General features: G+C 37.6%; 1 protein-coding gene across 2 annotated transcripts in view; it reads right to left on the minus strand.

Annotated features, from left to right (window-relative positions):
* Positions 1-4721: 4721 nt before the first annotated feature.
* LOC139724801 (UMP-CMP kinase-like) overlaps positions 4722-19614 on the minus strand; it is a 28955-nt gene continuing 14062 nt past the window's right edge. For both annotated transcript variants that reach the window (XM_071635921.1, XM_071635920.1), the window contains exons 2-7: positions 17014-17136; positions 15854-15997; positions 13439-13576; positions 11454-11530; positions 9178-9274; positions 4722-8428 (exon numbers count right to left, since the gene is read on the minus strand). In XM_071635921.1, the coding sequence (XP_071492022.1) occupies positions 8384-8428; positions 9178-9274; positions 11454-11530; positions 13439-13576; positions 15854-15997; positions 17014-17136 (624 nt within the window). In that variant the 3' untranslated portion in view covers positions 4722-8383. The remainder of the gene's footprint in view (positions 8429-9177; positions 9275-11453; positions 11531-13438; positions 13577-15853; positions 15998-17013; positions 17137-19614) is intronic.

The raw sequence follows: 19614 nt of genomic DNA on the forward strand, positions 1-19614 counted from the left end.
TCTCAGCTTTGGGAAGGATGTTTCAATAAAAAAAAGTATATCTTGTGCATAGATGTATTGGCAAGTGCATATTATTTATTCTACTGTACTGAAAACAGAAGTGGTAAGCTATAAAGTAAATCCAAGCATTTGTGGTGTGGGTTAGTGTGTCTGCGTGGAGGATAGAATGATGATATTCCTGTAATAATGAGTGGTAGTTCTTGAGTTGCCATACTGGAGAAGGCTTAACAATAATTTTTATCCTGGTAGTGCATTATATGTGTGGATGTTCGTGTGAAGGGAAAAACAGAAATGGTGCATTAATATCTATGTACATGGTTTACTGTACAAGTGGAAAAATAGTGATATTATTATTATTATTTTATTTGTTGGTTTTTTTTTTGGTCATTGGTCATTCTCAATGAAGTTATCTTAATTATACAAATTGTACCTCCAATAACTTTTATATGTTCTCTTTTTCGTAGTTGTTTAATAGTTGATAAAATGCAATCAACCTTGGCATTAAGTCAACCTCGCATAAGTTGAATAATTGCCTAAGTCGAAGATCTTGTCAAGTTTTCTTCTCTTTATATTCTATTGATTTTAATTCCTCATAAGTCTAATTTTTTCATAGTCGAAGCTTTTTCTCCTGTTGAAATAGATTCGACTTGGGCAAGGTTGACTGTACGTAGTTGAGCTTGCAGAATTGTCCACAATGCCAAATATTCTTTGTTAATAGTACACATACACTGTATATGTAAAAACATCCCAAGGTTTATTTTGTCTGATAGACTTTCTTGCCACTAAGACACCATGTTATAACACACTAGAACCTACCTAGCAGTGCTAGATAATTAAACATGAATTGATTTTTTTTTTTTTAACACAAGGGTGTGCTGTGAGTTTGCATTGCATATGTTACGTGTATGGAACTCTGATGCGCATAAAACACAGCAGGAAATAAAGAGGTGTAATAGCGTGTACAACATTTTGTTGCTGCCTTGACCAGAACACAAGGGATGCAACTGTATCAGTAATCATTCCCATAACTTACTGCAACTGAGACCCACATTGTAGCGCAAAGATACAAATACCAATAGATTTTCATGGACAACACATGAAGCACAATGTTTCATTTTTAACTATTCATGTTTATTCATACTTTTTTTTTCCACATGAAGAAATTTCTGGACATTCATACAGGTCAATCACATGTGATGAAAGTAATTATTATACAGCTTTTTAAAACACAGGTGAATGCCAATGCTACACACTGTAACAAGTACATGTACATCATTTTAAACCATACAAACACAACATAATGAGCTAGTTTCTATCATTGTCCAGTCGGCGAGTTACAATAAGCAAGCATGCATGATAACCACAACTCAATTTAGTAATCCACGTGCAGGACCATAAACAGAAATGGTTAAAAAAAAAAAAATACTGCACTATTTATATTGAACATGTATGTGTTCTACAGTCGGTAGAAATAGAGGAAGGCAGAGATGTAATCAACTACATACATTGGACTTCATACTTGATGCAGCACTGTGAATTACATATGCATTCCAGGAATTGTAGTTTTGGTTGAGATGGGAATTCAGCTCTTAACTTTTTGCGAGATAATTAGAAACCATGTTATGAAATGTTAAAGAGGAATTTAATCCGTTTAGGATGAGTCCCAAATATACTCGGGCAAGTATCTATGGGAAATGCGTGTTGTAGCAAAATCAGCCCGTCCTCAATGGGTTAAAGTTTATTTGATGAAATTCAGTTTTGAAATAGCTGAGATATCCAAAAAACAAAGAGTTCCTAATGAAAGGTGGTTTCTGCCTTTTCAGAGCTACCAAGTCTCACGCATTCTGCGTGAGACTCAAGCATTTAGGGGCCATCTCACGATCTCACGCATGGCACCCATTTTTCTCACGCATCGGGCGAAGTCTGCAACTTGGGCCTATAATAATGAGCGTAATAGCTCAAAAGATTAAAGAGATAGTTGCAATTGAAGGTATATTTCCCTTTCGTCAAAAAATTTAAAAAGCTCCCTACCGTAGAGGCCAAAGGGGGGAAAAAACCCTCCCACACCCTCGCTCGCACGCACATTCGCATGCCAAGATGCCGAGTCATGAAAATCTCACTCATAAAATTTTTTTGAATTTGGCATCCCTGCCTTTTATTAGGACCACTTTGTTTCACTTTGGTTTTGGATATCTCTGCCATTTAAAAGCCAATTTTCATCAACTAAACTTTAAATTCCTCTTAGAATTGCATGTTCTTTAAAGGTTCATATAAGTGGTTTCTACTTCTCTCACAAAATGTGAAAACCTGAATCAAACCCCATCTCAACCAAAACTGTACCATCCCTTAAAGGTACAAATGCCATCCAAACAATTATTCAATTTAAAAAAATCAGATAGTGCCGAAATGTTATCATTTTGAATATTCTGATACTGGCAAGGCTAGATACCCAGTCTTGCTAATGTATTGTTTTTGTGGGAGCTTCCAGTTCGTACCAACTATGAACCTTGACATCAACATCATTTCACTGATCAACCCACAACAGTGAACTGGAAAAAAAAACAAAACAAAACAAACAAACTCTGTGGGAACAGAGCATTTCTCTTATGCCAAGACATGCAGTAGGAAAAAGCAATCAATATTTCTCTCCAGACTTTCTCCAAACTTCATACCCCAAAGTCTCCTCTTGTTTCAACACTGGGCTGTGGCAAAATATAACCATGCATGTACATGTATTCCTGTTGCCAAGTATGTCTTTCAATACCCTTTCTTGATACTGATACAAAAGGCTGATACAATTTCACTTATTTCAAATCTGCACTAAAAGTGTTCTATCCAAACTGAACATGAAAATCAGAAGGAAGAAAGAAAGCTTGAACATAAACCCATTTGTAAGAAACTTCTCTTCACAGCTATAGGAATGTAAAACAAGCATACAGTCACAATGGTATTGGACAGTACATACTGCAAAACATGTGTTACGAGTACATGTTAATACTTTGGTCACCAGGACATGTAGTAGGGGTGAAATAATGATGACATAAAAAGACCACCCAAAGATATTCAAGCAACATCTTCACACACACTAGTGATGAAAGTGAATATGTTCTCTATGGCAAGTACCTTTTGAGGACCCCATTCAATATAAGTTTGAATCTATCCAATCAAAGTGGTTTACAATTGTATAGAGGTGATTTTTTTTTTTTTTTTTTTTTTTTTTTACACAGTATCTAGTGTATCCCATTCTACAGTAGAGTACACATGAGGCCCAGAGGATCCTGTGCTCACCTGAGCAGTACAATATTACTTCCGAAGCACCATACTACAGTTACCACATGTGAACTATATTTGTAGTATACAAGTACATGTAGGCCTATGATAGTTTCATGGAAGATAATTTCCAGTCAGCTTTGCACAGGTCAAACCTAACGACACTGGAGAAAACAAGCTTTGACTTCAGGGAATATAATGTATGTATATATGACTTTCATGAAGCAATTAACGTTAACTGATCATATTTCGTTGAACATTTACTTTGACCGACACAAAATTCACCTTACGCGACTACAGCTATTGAAGGGTTGACAGTACAGTATATGTCCTGGGCCTGGATATAAGAAAGACTTGCATCCAAAGATGACTACCCATGGTGGAAATCTTGATAAAAGTCATGTTTTGCAATTGGGTACCTGCCCTTGCAAACCATTCCTGGGCCCCGTTTTATCAAAAGATCTGATCGATTATAAATTTCCTTACCACACCGGCTGCCATAGACTTAACATAGAAATCAGCTAAAGCGTGTATATAATCAATAATAACTCTTCATAAAACAGGGCCCTGATCCACTAAGGCACTTGTGCACCATCCAAATTTGCCTCCACTGGTATCTAGACCATTGGCTCATAGCAATACTTTGTTCCTGGTGCCCAATGCCTGGGGCCATCTTGGGAGTCAAAGACACACACAAAATGGAACAAACAGGGAAATCTCCTATTTCCTGATGCATGATTCTTATGTTTGCTTGAAATGCACACTTGCATTTCATGAAAAAGAGGAAATGAAAGTTGGGAAACATTTATGCATTAAATGCAAAACAGACACCAAATGGTTGAGTGATTGCACATGTTAACTTTCAAGCCTTTGACACAGTAAATGACACGAGACCATGTCATGGAAATCAGTTATCATGAGTGGCTGTGAACAGGAACCTTGAAGATCTTTATTATTTGTTAATTCTACAATACATTGACAATCTATATAAATTTATGACACAATTTGATTTCTTTTCATTGCTACAAGGATTGTAGTCTCTACTGAAGAATACCTCAATTCTAACAATGCACAAAGCCTCAATTGACAGTCCTGCTTGAGACAGGCGTACATATAACATCATATTTTTATGACGTATGAATATTTTTTTTTCCCCCACAGCTCACTATAGACAAGTTTTCTAAATTTTACATCATGAGACAGTCATTCCAAATTTCATGTGATGTCAACTATCATTTGACTTTGCAGGATGCACAGAAAAGTATAAGTAGGTTTAAGTCATAAGTGGGTCCTTGAGAACATACAAGTGTACCTTATATCAATTGAGAATAATAAATTGTAACACAAACACACACATAGAAATCCAGTGTAATATAAAAGAACAAAAATACCACAATTAGTTCAATTCAGGTGAAAAGAAATGTTACATTCACCTGTACATTTATGGGACCTCTGCACATATATGCTATGACAATAAATCTGATTAACATCAGTCACCACCCATGTGGTCAATATTAGCTGATAAATCAAGGAACTTGCAGTAAAAATGTACAAGTACATTGCATCATTCTTACGACACATTAAACCTGAAATTCACACATGCATATATACAGCTGGTACCTATCACAAGGCCATATCATCTGAGTATGACAAGATTTTCTGTACATTATGATAACCTACATATTGACTTTCAATACCCAGTCAATTTACATCCAAGGAGTGACATAAACTTGTAATGAAGGGGGACAGTTAGTTGACTGAAAGCAAATGAATCACATGATAGGTAAACATCAATTATAGAGCTCAGCTAAGTTTATGAACATTATGTCAATATCAGCGAGATAGCACACTCTATGTCCTCTTGGGAACCACAAGAGTTACCTAGGTCGTGTGATTATTAGGTTGCTTCTCATAGTTTCTATTCTGTTCCCTACAAGAATATCAGTATAGATCCTTCTGGGTTTGTTTTGTTTTGTTTTGTTTTGTTTTGTTTTGTTTTGTTGTTGTTTTTTTTGGGGGTTTCGTAGGACTACATAGTATTATGCTATATATGATTTATCCAATACAAATCCATTTACACAAGTTATCACCAGAATTGTAACATACACTGGTCTTCTTGAAGAACTAGTTTGATAATAAAAGTGTTGTGCAAGGGACAATGAAGACATGTGACAGAGGCAGCCTTTTTTAGTAGCCCTTAGAAAGTTCACTGCTGACAAAGAAACAAAGAGGCCTGGCAAATTCATTGTCACGCTTCTCTCATATTCACAATGACATGTTGTGTTTTGTGTCACAATCTCTCACATTTCAAAACAACTTTTGACTGTGGAGCAAGTTCTCTTGTCAGCACAGAAATGAAGAACCTTATCTTTGGAAGAATCACATCATTCTCCTAAAAATGCAGTACAATTTTCTTCAGTTCTCGAGTACAGGCAAGTGGCATTTGAACAGATTTCACAATAACTCCATTTCACAATATCACAAGCTCACAATATCATATCCAACTGTACCAATGCATAACCTGTTTGCCTGTATCTGCCTTACTACTGATCAACCTGTAAGAAAACTTCTCCCAACAGCAATCGATACTCATTCAATGAGCACATTTCCATCAGGCAACATTAATAAAGATGAACACAGGTTGTGTACTTCTTGACAGTTAAGTACCAGTAACAAACATGTAGTGAAGCAGAAACCTGTAGTAAAATCACTTTAATCTACAGAAGCCCAAATGATAGTCATCTTGTGCCACTGCACTACCTTATCACATATCGTATGTAATTTGCATTGTGGAGTTGTTTTTGCTTTGTTTTTTCTGTACACAGTGCCTCTGCTTTCATTGTTACAGTGGACTCCGTTATAACGAAGTCCTCGGAACCGGCAGTTTTCTTTCGTTATAGCCAAACAAACAAACAATAAAAATACATAGAGAGGAAACTGTTGCAGCCTGAATTTTTTACTTCTTTGTAACCAGAATTTCGTTATAACTGTGTTCGTTATAACAGGGGTGCACTGTACATCAAATTATCTACATCACAAACACAAGAATGTAGGCTTGTATAGGAATACACTTGCATGTATTTCACATCACATGCGTAGCATTTCACCACAAGCACTGAAGCTGCAATCCAGTCCATGTTGACATTGACTTTAATGCATACAGAAATATCAGAGAAACAGAAACATGAATGTTTCATTAAAATTGGACATCCTAGTGTGATACAGTTTAGGATATTTTTTTTTTCTTTAACTTTACATTTTTCGAGCACCAGCGATATCAGTCTTATAAAAAAAAAGAATGTAAATTCAAAGACATGACGATGCTGCCATCACCTCATAACTCTTTAATAGGGTTTTGCATTGAACTGTTTAAGAAAAAACAAATCATGTTTTTGGTTGATGAATTTAGTAACTGCAGCCTCTTCTCCCTGAAAGTTATCATTTTTAGGCATGCCAATTAGATTCTTTTGAGTTTCCAGCATCATCTCATCAAAGTTGCAAGTGCGTTTTTTACTATGACACATACAATGTAACTCCTGTTTATACAAGGGTGCGTTCAAGCGCTCTAAAGCGAACCAAAGCGAACTGAACCAAAGCGTACCGTACCGAACTGTGCCAGATTTGAAGCGTTCGAGTGCTCTGTTGAGAAAGCGTGCCTCGTGAATTATTTTTTAGAAAAGGTCACGCATTTTGTAGCAAGAATGTCATCCACCTGGTGCTTGAACTACTTGCACCTGTCCCTAACAAAGAGAATGATGTCTTTGCATTGTGACGTATGCGCATGCTATGCGCATGCTTTACAGCGAACTTTTGGTATGCTTTTGGTACGCTTTTGGAGCACATCGGGAAGTGGTCCACCTTTGGCTTGGTACAGTACGGTACGTTTGTACGGTACACTTCAGGAGCGTTTGAGCCCTCCTCTGGTGCGGGTACAGTACGGTACAGTTCGCTTTAGGAGAGCGCTCGAACGCACCCCAAGATACAGTCCTAAATCTTCATGTAGTGTCCCAAATTGCATGACATTTCTACTGTTCTGTCTACTTCATTTATCAATTGATCAAAGTCAACTCAAACATGGACTAGCACAGCACTTCACTGACGTTGAAATGTTACAATCAACTTAAAACGATGTCAGACCTAGATCTGAGCTGGTTGGTAACCACTGAAACGTGGAAAGAATTCAGTGTACAACATACAAAAACGAGTTTTAACTCTAATGATATCCAATCAATTTGTATGAACAGAAAACACAAAATAATAGCAAAAACCTAAACCACCATCAAAAGGTTGGCACACTGACAAAAAAAAGAAAAAGAATTATAAGAATAATTTGCTACAACTGGGATTGAGTTCAATGAATCCTCAACTGTTTTGTTAGTTTGATTGTTGGGGTGGGGTGGGGGTTCTGTTGTTGTTGTTTTGCCTCATTTGTACATACATGTAGTTTGGTCAGAATATTTCAACATGTTGTGCTGACATGGTACAGATCTTAAGCTGGAGTATTGTATCTTCCAACCAGGCATGTCATCGAAATAGTTCCATCTATGCATCGCAACTCACATGTGACTTTACAACTAGTATAAACACTGGTCTCTACACAATTTCTGCTGACTAGACTATAATAACACATCACTTTGTCACATTGGGGCTGCCTATTGTACATTGAGGCAATGACCTGGAAATTGTGCATTCAGTCTGCCCTTGACTTACATTCACCTTCAATTTCAGAGCAATGAGAATTAAAATTGTGGAAAAAAAAACCATGAGATTCTTTTCACGTTGTTGTTAATGGAAAGTAATGCCTTCTCAACAATATTGAGGAAATACCAATGTATGCAGTATTAAACATGAAGATAATCCAACTGTAATCTAATGATTGTGATGCTTGCCATGTCCATGTATTTTCTTTCCTATCATTATGAATAGGTTGACTCAGTATGAACAAAGAAATGTTTGCTCCTTTTGCATCATCCATAAATATGGAATAAATAGTATGAAAATTTACACAAATATATATCTCTGATTTGATTCGCAATAAAAAGGTACCGAATGCATCAAGAACTTAGTCCACAGTGCCAGACCACAGTGTTTGAGTTGCAGTCAACCGCCATGCTCAGAGACCGGACTCCTGAAAAACTTGCATCACTGCTGAAAACACCTGTGCAAAGACAGAAGAGGCAGACTGTTCAAACAAAACATATTCTGGACCACATAAATCATGGCAGAAAATGCCATTTTTTAGCATTCATGCAGATTATTCCTCCTGGGGGGTGTTTCATCAACGTTTGTCAGCGCTGACAACTTGAATCACCATAGTAACAGTCAGTGACCAGAGCATCTCAGCCAATCAAAACCAAGGATTTTGCTGAAATTGTCAGCGCTGACAAACGTTGATGAAACACCCCCCTGATTTGCATTCATTACTAAGAAATTCATAATACTGTAGCTACACATTTCACATTAAATTTGTCTGTTCATGACATTCCTTTGCACTTGAAAATTTTCTGCTGTTGCCATTGGAACAAAATTCCATGTGTGATTTGGTGCTACAAAATTGCTTGCTATGTGAGATACACATCGCATGTATACATACTGAGGAAGTAGAATAAATGCAATAAGATTTTGCAATGGTCCACCAGACTGACCAAGAAGCCGACTCCTATCTACCTCCGACTGACTTTCTGTGGTTGGGGTGTACCACAGCCTCACAGAAAGTAAATATCAGATTGATATACCCTCCCTTGTCTATCTTCAACACTATCCCTCTGACTCAGCTACATAATAGAGGTATTAAAATCAGCAAAATGCCTATAACTGGCTGAAACTACACAAAGTTACAAAAGTATTCATGGTGTACTAACAAGGTTACGGGGAAAAAGAATCTGAAATTGCAGAATAATTACTTACATTGTCTGGGCCCTCCTCTGCGTTGATTTTCCTAACTTTACCCTGAGCGTCATAGTGGTCAATGATTGGTTTGGTCTGATTCCAGTATGTTACAAACCTGAAGTCATAAAACATAAAGTTGCACTGTCAATCATTGGGACACTGTAACATTATCGCTATTAAACATGTAATGCCCTTGGTGAAAGAAACATATCATAGAACACAAATTTCTATGCTCTTGATTGTAAACCGCATACCAGATCAAAAGCATTAACAACAAATAAATTCAGTAAATACTACGCAAAGAATGTGTGCACCACAAGTTACATATTAAGTAGTTACACAAATGCGGGTACTAGCTACAGTCATTCAATATTCTTTGGAGGTTCAAACTGACAATGTTGAACTGAAGACAGCTCCTGTATAAGCGCAGCTGATGAAAGATAGCGTACACATTCAGATCGCCGAGGAAGTGATAGTTTGTCTCATTGCCTGAAACTAAAAGTCTATTATTTGCTTTATATTCCACATCTAGGGTCCTAGAAATTCCCATTTTATTCCACATCTGAAACCGTTTGAAGCTGTCTTTAGGTCAATACCATTGTGACTTATGGGACAAAGTGACAATTTTCGGCAATTTCAAACCAGTATTTTGAGAAAATAGTTGCATCAAATGCATTTTTTGTCAGTTCATGGTTAGATCCATCATATCACAGTTTATGAAAACACCATACTTAGTTTGAAAAGTATCATTACATTATGTACAGCAACGAAAAATTGCTGTCGTGACTTATGGGACATTTGAGGACCACCGTTTATCACACGGGAAAGTAAGTTCTGAACTATTCTTACACACAGAGTCTCTGGAAAGGTATTTTCTTTCCTGAATGTAGCAAAGGGTTGGTGCTTACCCTGAGCCAAGTGGTATGAATATCTACTCATTGGTACAGTAGCAGGATAGGGAAAACCAGTGTGACTGATGGGACACAAAAACGTGACTTATGGGACGCTATCAACTACCACATTTTGAGATTGAGAGAATAATATTTACTGATGCCGGAACAAGTTCTAGAACATCATAAAACCAATATATGACCAAAGAACATTCAGAAAATAAGCCATCTGAGAATTACACAAGCTGTATTATGGTCATAATAGTGTATCAGAAATGATACATAAATTCTGCAAAAATTGGCAATTTTTATGAAAAATTAAGGTTTTTTGGACATAACTCCACTCCACATTCACCGATGTTCACAAATGAGGTATCAAAATATCCGTTGTGAAAGGCTGCTTTGAGTAAACAATACCAGATCATCTAATTAAGCTTCATTAATAATCTATACTCGATAGTTCGATTTTCATAAAATGCAACCTTTCCGTGGAATTGACCTTTAGGTATCCTTAGGGCTTAGGCTACGTGTGCGCGTAGATGACAAAACAATGAATTTGCTCCGCGCACCGCGCGGCACTGAAGTGAAAGTGCATTGCACTGTGTACTATCAAGTGACCTGGTTAAATGATAGTCCACAGTGCAACGAACTTTTATTTCGCGTGTATTCATCTCATATATGGACTGAAGAGATCAGCGAAACAAAAGGGACTATCAACATAGAGTGTAACGAACTTTTCTTCTCAGGTGATCTGATGGGCAAAACTACGCTTTATCACATGATCAGCTCTTGACCAATCTAATAGCAAGATTCTTAGTATGTGGAATATAACATCTGATAGCAACAAGTTCACTGGAGTGAGGACACGACTAGAATATGGAGCAAAAAAAAAAAGAGAGAATATCCCACCTACCAACGGCATAATACACTGTACATTTTGGGCAAAAGGGCCTGCTGTGGCCACCAGGAACACTGTGTGAACATAGCATAATTATCTGCGTCTGGTTTAACATGAATTTACAATGCAGTTGGAGAAATATCCTACAGTGTGTATATTAGACATGCATAAATTTGTGCTGGGTTTCACTTGTCGAGTCAGTCAGTTTTGCCAAGAGATGCACTTAATAATTTCGTGAGTACTGCAAATGTGGATATTTTCACATGAGTAATTCTATGCCCTGGGCTGAGTAAAATGAATTTCACACATTCTTAATTGTGCAGAATCAAGACATTAATAGGTGTACCAATAACATGCAAAAATAATTGTGTGCTTTTATTTTTGCACTAGCTTCTGGTTGCGTGAAAAGCACAAAGATTTCAACACCTCGAAAATTCCCACTTTTACAGTATCACATTATGTGGCTAAGACAGTGGAAAACTGTCCAAAACTAAGAGTGGGCTTACCTCTTTTCTAAGCTCTCAACATTGTCATCTGAACGGCCACTTGTCTTGCCTCTCTCAAGAATTCTGTTTACGCATGTCTTTGGTTGGAGATAACAGAAGGAAAATAAAATATTGATTGAAGATTATTGCAATACAGGAATCTCATGATATCGTGGCATTACTCCTTGCATGCATACACTGTACAACACTTTAAGGAAACACAATCCCTTTAAAGTGCAGTTACAGCAGATGAACAAATGAACACACAAACAGACAAACTAGCCTTTATAGATTTCCTGAGTGGGTTTGTGCATACCATCCAGATATGACTCGAGCTGGGAAGCCACTATATACTCACAATCAAATTTCACACCCTAAAAAACTGTTAAGATTTAAAGTGAAGGGTAAATTTCTTCCTGAAAGTCATGTCTTAAATGGAAATCTAGTGATCTTTTTCTTATCTTTTTAAAACAAACAATATCCCTAGAAACATATAAAATGTGTGACTTTGATCACATTAATGATTTCAGAAAACATTTGGAGTTTCAAGATTCTATTACTTTCCAATATCTTTCATTCTATTTTCTGTATTTTATTTCACAAAATATATTAAAGTAACTGATTATGGAGTACATTTTGCTATGTCAAAAATTTGCCAGAAACATTTTCATTTAAAAATAAAAAAGTGATAGTGAGTATTAAAGTGCAGGTACACTGTAGTAATAGCAATGAATGGTACGGAACATGACTGTGTCTAATGTTCAGCTCAAGTGTTACAGGAGGATGATGACACAGCTGGAATATGCATAAAAAATGATTCAGAGGATCTTTTTAGAGGTGGGGCTGAACAGGAAGCAGAAAAAAATTAAGAAAAATGTTTAAATATGCATATTTTTGTGATGTATATCTAGTGATTTGCTTTTGTACAGACTAGTGTAAAAGGCATCAATAGAGGTCAAAATACATTCGGATTGCATGGGCCTTCACATTGTAAATTCCTGACTGGCCACAAAAAGATAGCCTTTTTGGAAATTTGGTGGCCTGACATCAATTTTTACTGGCTCTGGGCCACTGCAAATGTCGAGTTCTGGCGAGACTGAAATATCCTTCAGCAAATATAGCTTTAGTGTACTGGATTTGTGTGCTTATGCAGTTCCACATCAGCAAATATTATACTCATTTCCTGTGATCTTGTGTGTCTTTTTTTTTTCTTCAAATTGGCTAATGCAACAGCTGTGTTTGAATAAGTTTTGTCCAAATATGTTGAATTGAATAGTTGGCAAAGCAATTGGTTTCATATGCTGCCAGTTTAAGGCTCCCATGTCTCTACACATTCTCACATGGTAATTGTAGAATAAATCCTAGTCTGAACACTTACACACATTGCACATAGCATACTTAAAGGTGCACTGCAGTTGAACGTACACTTTCATTTGCCAAAATTTCACAATGGTTCTGGACATGTAAAACTTTGAAATGCACAAAACTTAACTTTACTGGGCCAAGAGGGAAAGGTGAATCACAGGAAAAATTTTACTCTGCAGTATCATGCTGAAATGGTCAGCCATTCAGGCTTCCACTCAAACATTATGAACACATGTGGTGTGTCATCACATTACTTGTATAAAGTAGGAGATCATAAAAGGAAGAAAAATGCATATAAAGCCAACTTTGGCAATACTACCTTCACAGTTTTCTAATTTTCAATTCTTTTTAAAAATATTTCCCTTGTAATCAAATAGGGCAAATTAATACCTTGTAGGCTTAGCATCTGACAATTCATATCTACCCAAAACTCCAAAAACATAATTCAGACATTATATATGGCTTTTGCGATGATGCATTACTTATGCGTGGCTTCAGTTCATAACTTTCCCATTCAGTATTTAACATACGTAAGACTGACGACACTGCATACAGAATTGTATCTTGAAAGTTGGTAATGATCATCATACACACGAAAGATAGTTACGAACAAGAGTATTGTGAGATTACATATCACTTACATCCTTTGAGCAATCAAAAAATAAGACAAACTTGAAGTCCACTTTGTCTGTCATTCTCTTGTTCCAGCCTGAGAGGTTGTCTTCATTCCTGGGAAATCCATCGATGAGAAATTTCTTTGTTGCACTCTGGGTCATGCTCTGCAAGAGAAATACATGTACACCATTGATTGCATTGCCATTTTATGTGGGGAAACTTCAGCAGAAATTGGTACATACATTTCAGCTTGAGTGGTACATTTACTATTTCTGTAGTTTGTTCTGTGGTTATGTTGCCATGTTTGTTCATGGAGGTGTTACTCAAATACTTCTGTTACACAAATTGGATTGTACAAAATTTTCAATCATACATTGTCCTCTTTGGTTACCTCACATCATAACAACTATGGATTAAGCTTCTAAATTGAAGGATTCTGAATAAATCTCTTTCAAGAGTATCAGATTGATAGGGTGAAAATATTGACCACAATGTACAAACATATTCAACTAATGTTACTTTCACCTTCAATACCATGTTAACATCAGCAGGCATTCATCAATGAGCAACTACACAACCAAACCATGTGCTCAACACTACCAACAACAAGTCTTTCCTGATTTCAAACTGATTGCATATCCAGCAGGTTGTGCACCAGGAAGTACTTCAAAGACTTTATCTGGACCGACAAATGTAAACCAAACCATTAACAAGTTTGGAGTGACTTGTACCAGTAAAAATGGCTATCATCAGAAGACTATTCTACTTTGATATTGCATACAAGGGTTGTATGTCACACCAAACAATAAATCTAGTGACAGAGACGTGATAAGGAAAGCTTTGCAGAAAGGACTGCATTGTCAATTTTTCTGTTCATCTGTTCACTTCAGTAATACATTCAAACATGAGGAAAACATCTTCAGAGAGGAAACCACTGAAATACATATCATATGTTTTCTATCCCTTCATTAAAGGGGCAGTCTTGATGTGGAAAGTGAATAAATTGGCTACAACCATCTCTCTCCCAATGGCTACAAAGTGTACTCACTTTAAACATCAAATCAATCAACCGACTTAGATTTGATGTGAATTAGTGCTAGTTTTTTGTTTTTTTTTCTCTCTGCAAGAAGTTAAGCAAATGCACAGTAATGGTCCTTAACATCTCAAGCTACTAAGTAGTGAATTCTCGCTATCGCCAATGACGTAAAAAGTACCCGGATGTGGCTTTTTCGTCAAGATTTAGTGCACTTCGTAGCAAGAGCACTTCCGGCGCGGGGCATAATTTGCACAGCGCTAGCATGCGCGTACGTGTACCTTACCTATAGCGCCGCGCCGACCACGGATACTACCGCCCGAGCCAGCGAGTGGCCAGGCCCGTCATACTCGTACACTGTTACTGTAGTCCCCGCATGCATTGCCCTAGGCCGGCGGCCGGCCTTGCATTAGCATGCACCATACACCACTAGCCACTGCACGCATAAGCTAACACATACCGGTACAGCGTACTGCTTGCGATCGATATGCACATCACAGATCAGTCATCTCTGCATACGCTGAAAATATGCTGGAAAATATTCACCCACCTGGATATCGTCGTGGAATGCCCATCTTTTTTTTTATTTGTTCTCTGTCGAAATGCCGCGAACACAATCGGGAACGAACCGTGATCTCGAACTTATCCTGTCTCCGAAGCAACTTCTTCCAAATAAGTACGTAGGCACTAGGCCTACTACCACTACTAGTAAGTCGCGCGTGCACGTACTGCGCTGTGGAGTCACCCGCAAACTTCACCCACGCGGCCACGTCACGTCTCGCATGCCAGTAAGGGTCCTATTTCTGCAGATTTTTTTTCATTTATTGTCGTGCGAACAACACATGGCAGCTTCGCAGCAACAACTAATAGTCGTATTAACAGCAATTTCTTAAGAATGGAGAAATTTCAAATCATATTAAAGCTGTAATTCAAGTCGAGAAAACCGGAAGTACACGTAGAATACAGTCGGTTGTGTGTGTAAATAGCATTAGTCACGTCTCACGCGCGTACGAATGGAAGTGACTTTGCTACCGGACTATCCCATAATGCACCGTAAATGACGCTTAAATCAACATCCGGGTACTTTTTACGTCATTGGCGATAGCGAGAATTGCACAACCCACTGTATGACTGCTTGTAACACATAAAAATGGTATACCGACACACATATTTCATTGATCAGACTTTGGGTTCAGCCTCAATTAGATCAACCTTCTCTTCATCTTTTTCCCTGATTGAATTTGAACAGTGCATCCGAATGTAAAATTGGTGATTCAGGGAATTTGATTCACCCACGTTTGCAAACATTGCGGTATAACGCACACTGAACTGGCTTCTTTATGGTACCCCCTTCAATGTGTCCCCATAAACCAGAAAAATTGAAATTCTTGATAACTGTGTGACTTACCCTCTCCAACAAACTGAGTGTAATCTCCACAGGAACTATCTTTCCATTCTTGATGTAGTTTTCGATGAGTTCACCATCTGCAGAGCCACTTTTCCTTTCCTCTCGCAGCAAGTCTCCAGCTGAAAGGTGAACAAAGCCATATTTCTGTGGAAAAAGATGATAAGTTGCAATCAAAATACATGGTAATAGACTTGGAAATAAAAGACATTATAATGAAATGTAAGCAAAGTATGCTTCATGGCGTGCAACAGCAGAAACTTAACTAACACTGTGGTTATTTGTCAGTTCACAGATACAAATGTACAAAGTTCTTCTTTGATAATACATCTGTACTGAAACCTGCTGGACAACTATACCTGTATTGCTGGGTTCAGCTTCACGTAAAACTTAACTGGGCACGTTGCACAATGTAAATGGACATTGTAAGGGAACAATACAACTGCACTTTCAAAACCCTTTTCAGTGCTGAGGTGACAGAGTACAATAAATCACACTGTACAACATTCTCAATATACAGTACATGATATTCATATACCTGTACATCACCCTCGGTTGGCAAAACAAAACAAAACAGAAATGGGGGAAAGAGTACTCTGTTAAAAAAAAACAATTCAACACTTACTTTTGGATTGACGTTACTACGTATGCATAAGGTGTTGCCATTTTTTATTTTGTAAGTACATGTACTAGGTCATCATTACATACTGTACATAGTACTTGCTATCCATGCCATGAACTTGTATGCATCAACAACAGATTACTTGACCTTACTGGAGCCAATAATGGACTTTGAATGAAAAAACATGTACTGTTTCATTTTTGTTATTTTCTTTAAAGTCTATGCAAGCGGTTTTTCAAGGATAATACAGGCTTGTGACAAATTTTAGACAGTTTCTTAAGTGAGAAATGACAAATGACAAAAGCACTTTGATTTTCTTTTGCTTCAAAACTATTCTCTAAAACTTAGTGAGGAAATTTAGTGGCATTTCAAGAGCTGATTTTCTTTAAATGCAAGCGAACACTGCAATTAGAACTCTCAAACAGCTTCTGCTTACCCTCATTATTTGTATTAATGTTTGATATTAATGTTCTGTGTTTTTGGACCCTGCTGTGTTATTTAAAGTTGAGGATTTTCATTGCTATGATAGTCCTATTCTCACCTCAACAATCTTCTGGCACTGGGTCCCCTTTCCAGCTCCTGGTCCACCCAGCACAAAGACCACTAAAGGTTTGACACTAGCCATGACATCCGACCGCACACCAACAGCTGGAGACTGGACAGCCTAATATTGAATAGAGAGTGTGAAGGTAGATTTAATTATATCTGTACACAAGTGGAAAAAAAAAACCTGTCAAATACATGTACATTATACATGGAAGACAAAATAGAAACAAATAATCTCACAAGAGAAAGATAATGCGGTGAAATAGGAACATGAATCATTAGTCTACCGTACAGCATACGATACCTGATCAGTGATACATTTGATATTTCATCTCTGGAATCTTTCAAAATCTGCCTGAAGGCACACAATCATGCTCTCTCTGTTTCTTTGGGGGGGGGGGGGGGGTGTTCTCAAGCTGTGTCTCACAGCACAGTATCTATCAAGGAGGAGCTAGCACATTATGCCATCATCATTACTAATTCTGTTATTAAATCATTATTATGACCATTATCACTTCAGACACAAAATGCAGAAGGAGAGAAAAAAAGAGCTGTAGTATGAGCTCCAGCTGTACCTTTGATACATATTCAAAGTATAGGAGGGGAAACAGGTACCCGGTACTGCTTTTTAAATGCAAGGAAATTTCCTCAATAGAAAAATTCTCACGCAATGATAGAAAAAAAACCACAAAAACAACCTCTTCCAACCAAAGTGAGTGAAAGTAGACATACTACACTAGTGTACACCACAATCATACAATGTACAATGTTCGAAGTGTCTAATCATAGAAAACCCCGTTTTAATAGAGTCTTTTACCGCAACTACATGTGGGTAGCATCAAGGTTACTTTTTTTTTACCTTGCCTTTAAAAACGGTCCTTGCAAAATGATGCTCAGACGCTGTCGGGTAACTTTTGCCAAATTCTACCCTAGCCAGCAAGGGTAATTGCCAGGACATTACCTGGGTAACCCCTCTGTTTAAACTTAAGTGCAGTACATTCCTTTGATACACTCAACATGTGACAAACCATGTGCCAATCATGTGCATGAATTGTATCCTGTAAAACACGATATATTCGCGGCAGGAATTTTTCGCAAATTGGAACCGACAGCCTTTTTCGTGGCATGAAATTTTCGCGAAGTGCCACTGGCGTTCAATGCATATAGTGTAAACAAGGACTTTCGCGTGCATTTTAATTTCGCGAATCTTGGCGCTCGCGAAATTTGCGAAATTAAAGTGCACGCGAAAATTCCTCGTTTTACAGTACACTGTATTCAAAGTCACCAATCGCCATGTAGTCAAGATCAGTAATTGTCATGTTTTGTTTACAGACTTGGGACACTGGCCGGTGTAGCCGCATCAGTGGACACACCCCCTTCTTAGAAACCTATCCAGAGCAGGTTTTTGGTGTGTGTCTGTTAAAATGGTACCCTTACTCTCTCCTGCAGTTTTACTGCCTGAGGTGAGGAATTTTGTTCTCCGCATCCCGACGTTGTCGCGGTAAGGTCTGTTAAAACAGGGCCTTAGATAACTCAGAATGAATACCAAGCCATGTCAGATCTGGGTCCCATTTCATAAAAAGTTGATATGATAGCAACTCTTTCTGGAATGGCCATTGTCATGGTAACGAAAAGAATCCAGTTTCCTCATTGGCTGTTGCAGTGGAAAGTTACCATTCCACAAAAGTTGCTATCCTACCATCTTTTATTAAATGGGGCCCTGTTGTCACCTACTACACACATAAAATCTACAGGATAGTTGGAACCAACTACTATACATTGTAACTCCAGGAAGGCTTGTTTCAGTGGCAGAATGACTATACTGTTATAGGCACTAAAGAGTGATGACACAGGGTATCCTCCCATGTCTAAAAGCTTTGTTGCTACAGAAGCACCCCCCAACACACACACACACCTACATGTACACACACAATGCCATGAACAAAATTAATGCACACTATCTGCTATGACCTCCTGTTAATACAAATGCTTCTTTCAAGGTACAATCATGGAGGTTGCATAGCACCCTCTTGGTACAATGTACATATAAGAGCTAGTGTTAACAATCAGGAATAACAATATGTTGGGTCTGATCCAAAAATCAAGGGAGCGCGACGGGACGGAATTTGAATGGGTTTTTTATTTAAAACAAAAAAAAAATTAAGTGTTAGCAGCCATTTATTACTACAAATGTGTTAAGCTTACATGAAGACATCACACTGCACCATGGACAAGATCGGCATCTGTTTTGTTTCCATGGCAACAACAAATTTTATTAGCGCGACGGGACGGACTGAAAAAATCACTGGTTTTTGTGAAGAAAATTCAAAGGAGAATTAATTCAAAGTTAATGAGCAATACAGACCATGTCATGTGGTGTTTGTTTGTCAATGTTCCAAACATTACTTGCACAAATAGAGAAACATCTAGATCTAGTAGATTTTATTTTTTAGGTAATTTTCTCAAAAGCTGTTGAAGTCCGTCCCGTCGCGCGACGGGACGGACAAAAATGAACTATGTACAAAACGAATGGGAAATTCTAGAGAATTGGCTAATTTTCATCAAAATGTATTTAAACTTTGGAAAACACATTTTT

The sequence above is a fragment of the Diadema antillarum genome, unplaced genomic scaffold (assembly GCF_040938485.1).
Source record: "Diadema antillarum isolate AM-2024a unplaced genomic scaffold, OU_Dant_1.0 scf00000230, whole genome shotgun sequence".
Taxonomy (NCBI): Eukaryota; Metazoa; Echinodermata; class Echinoidea; order Diadematoida; family Diadematidae; genus Diadema; species Diadema antillarum.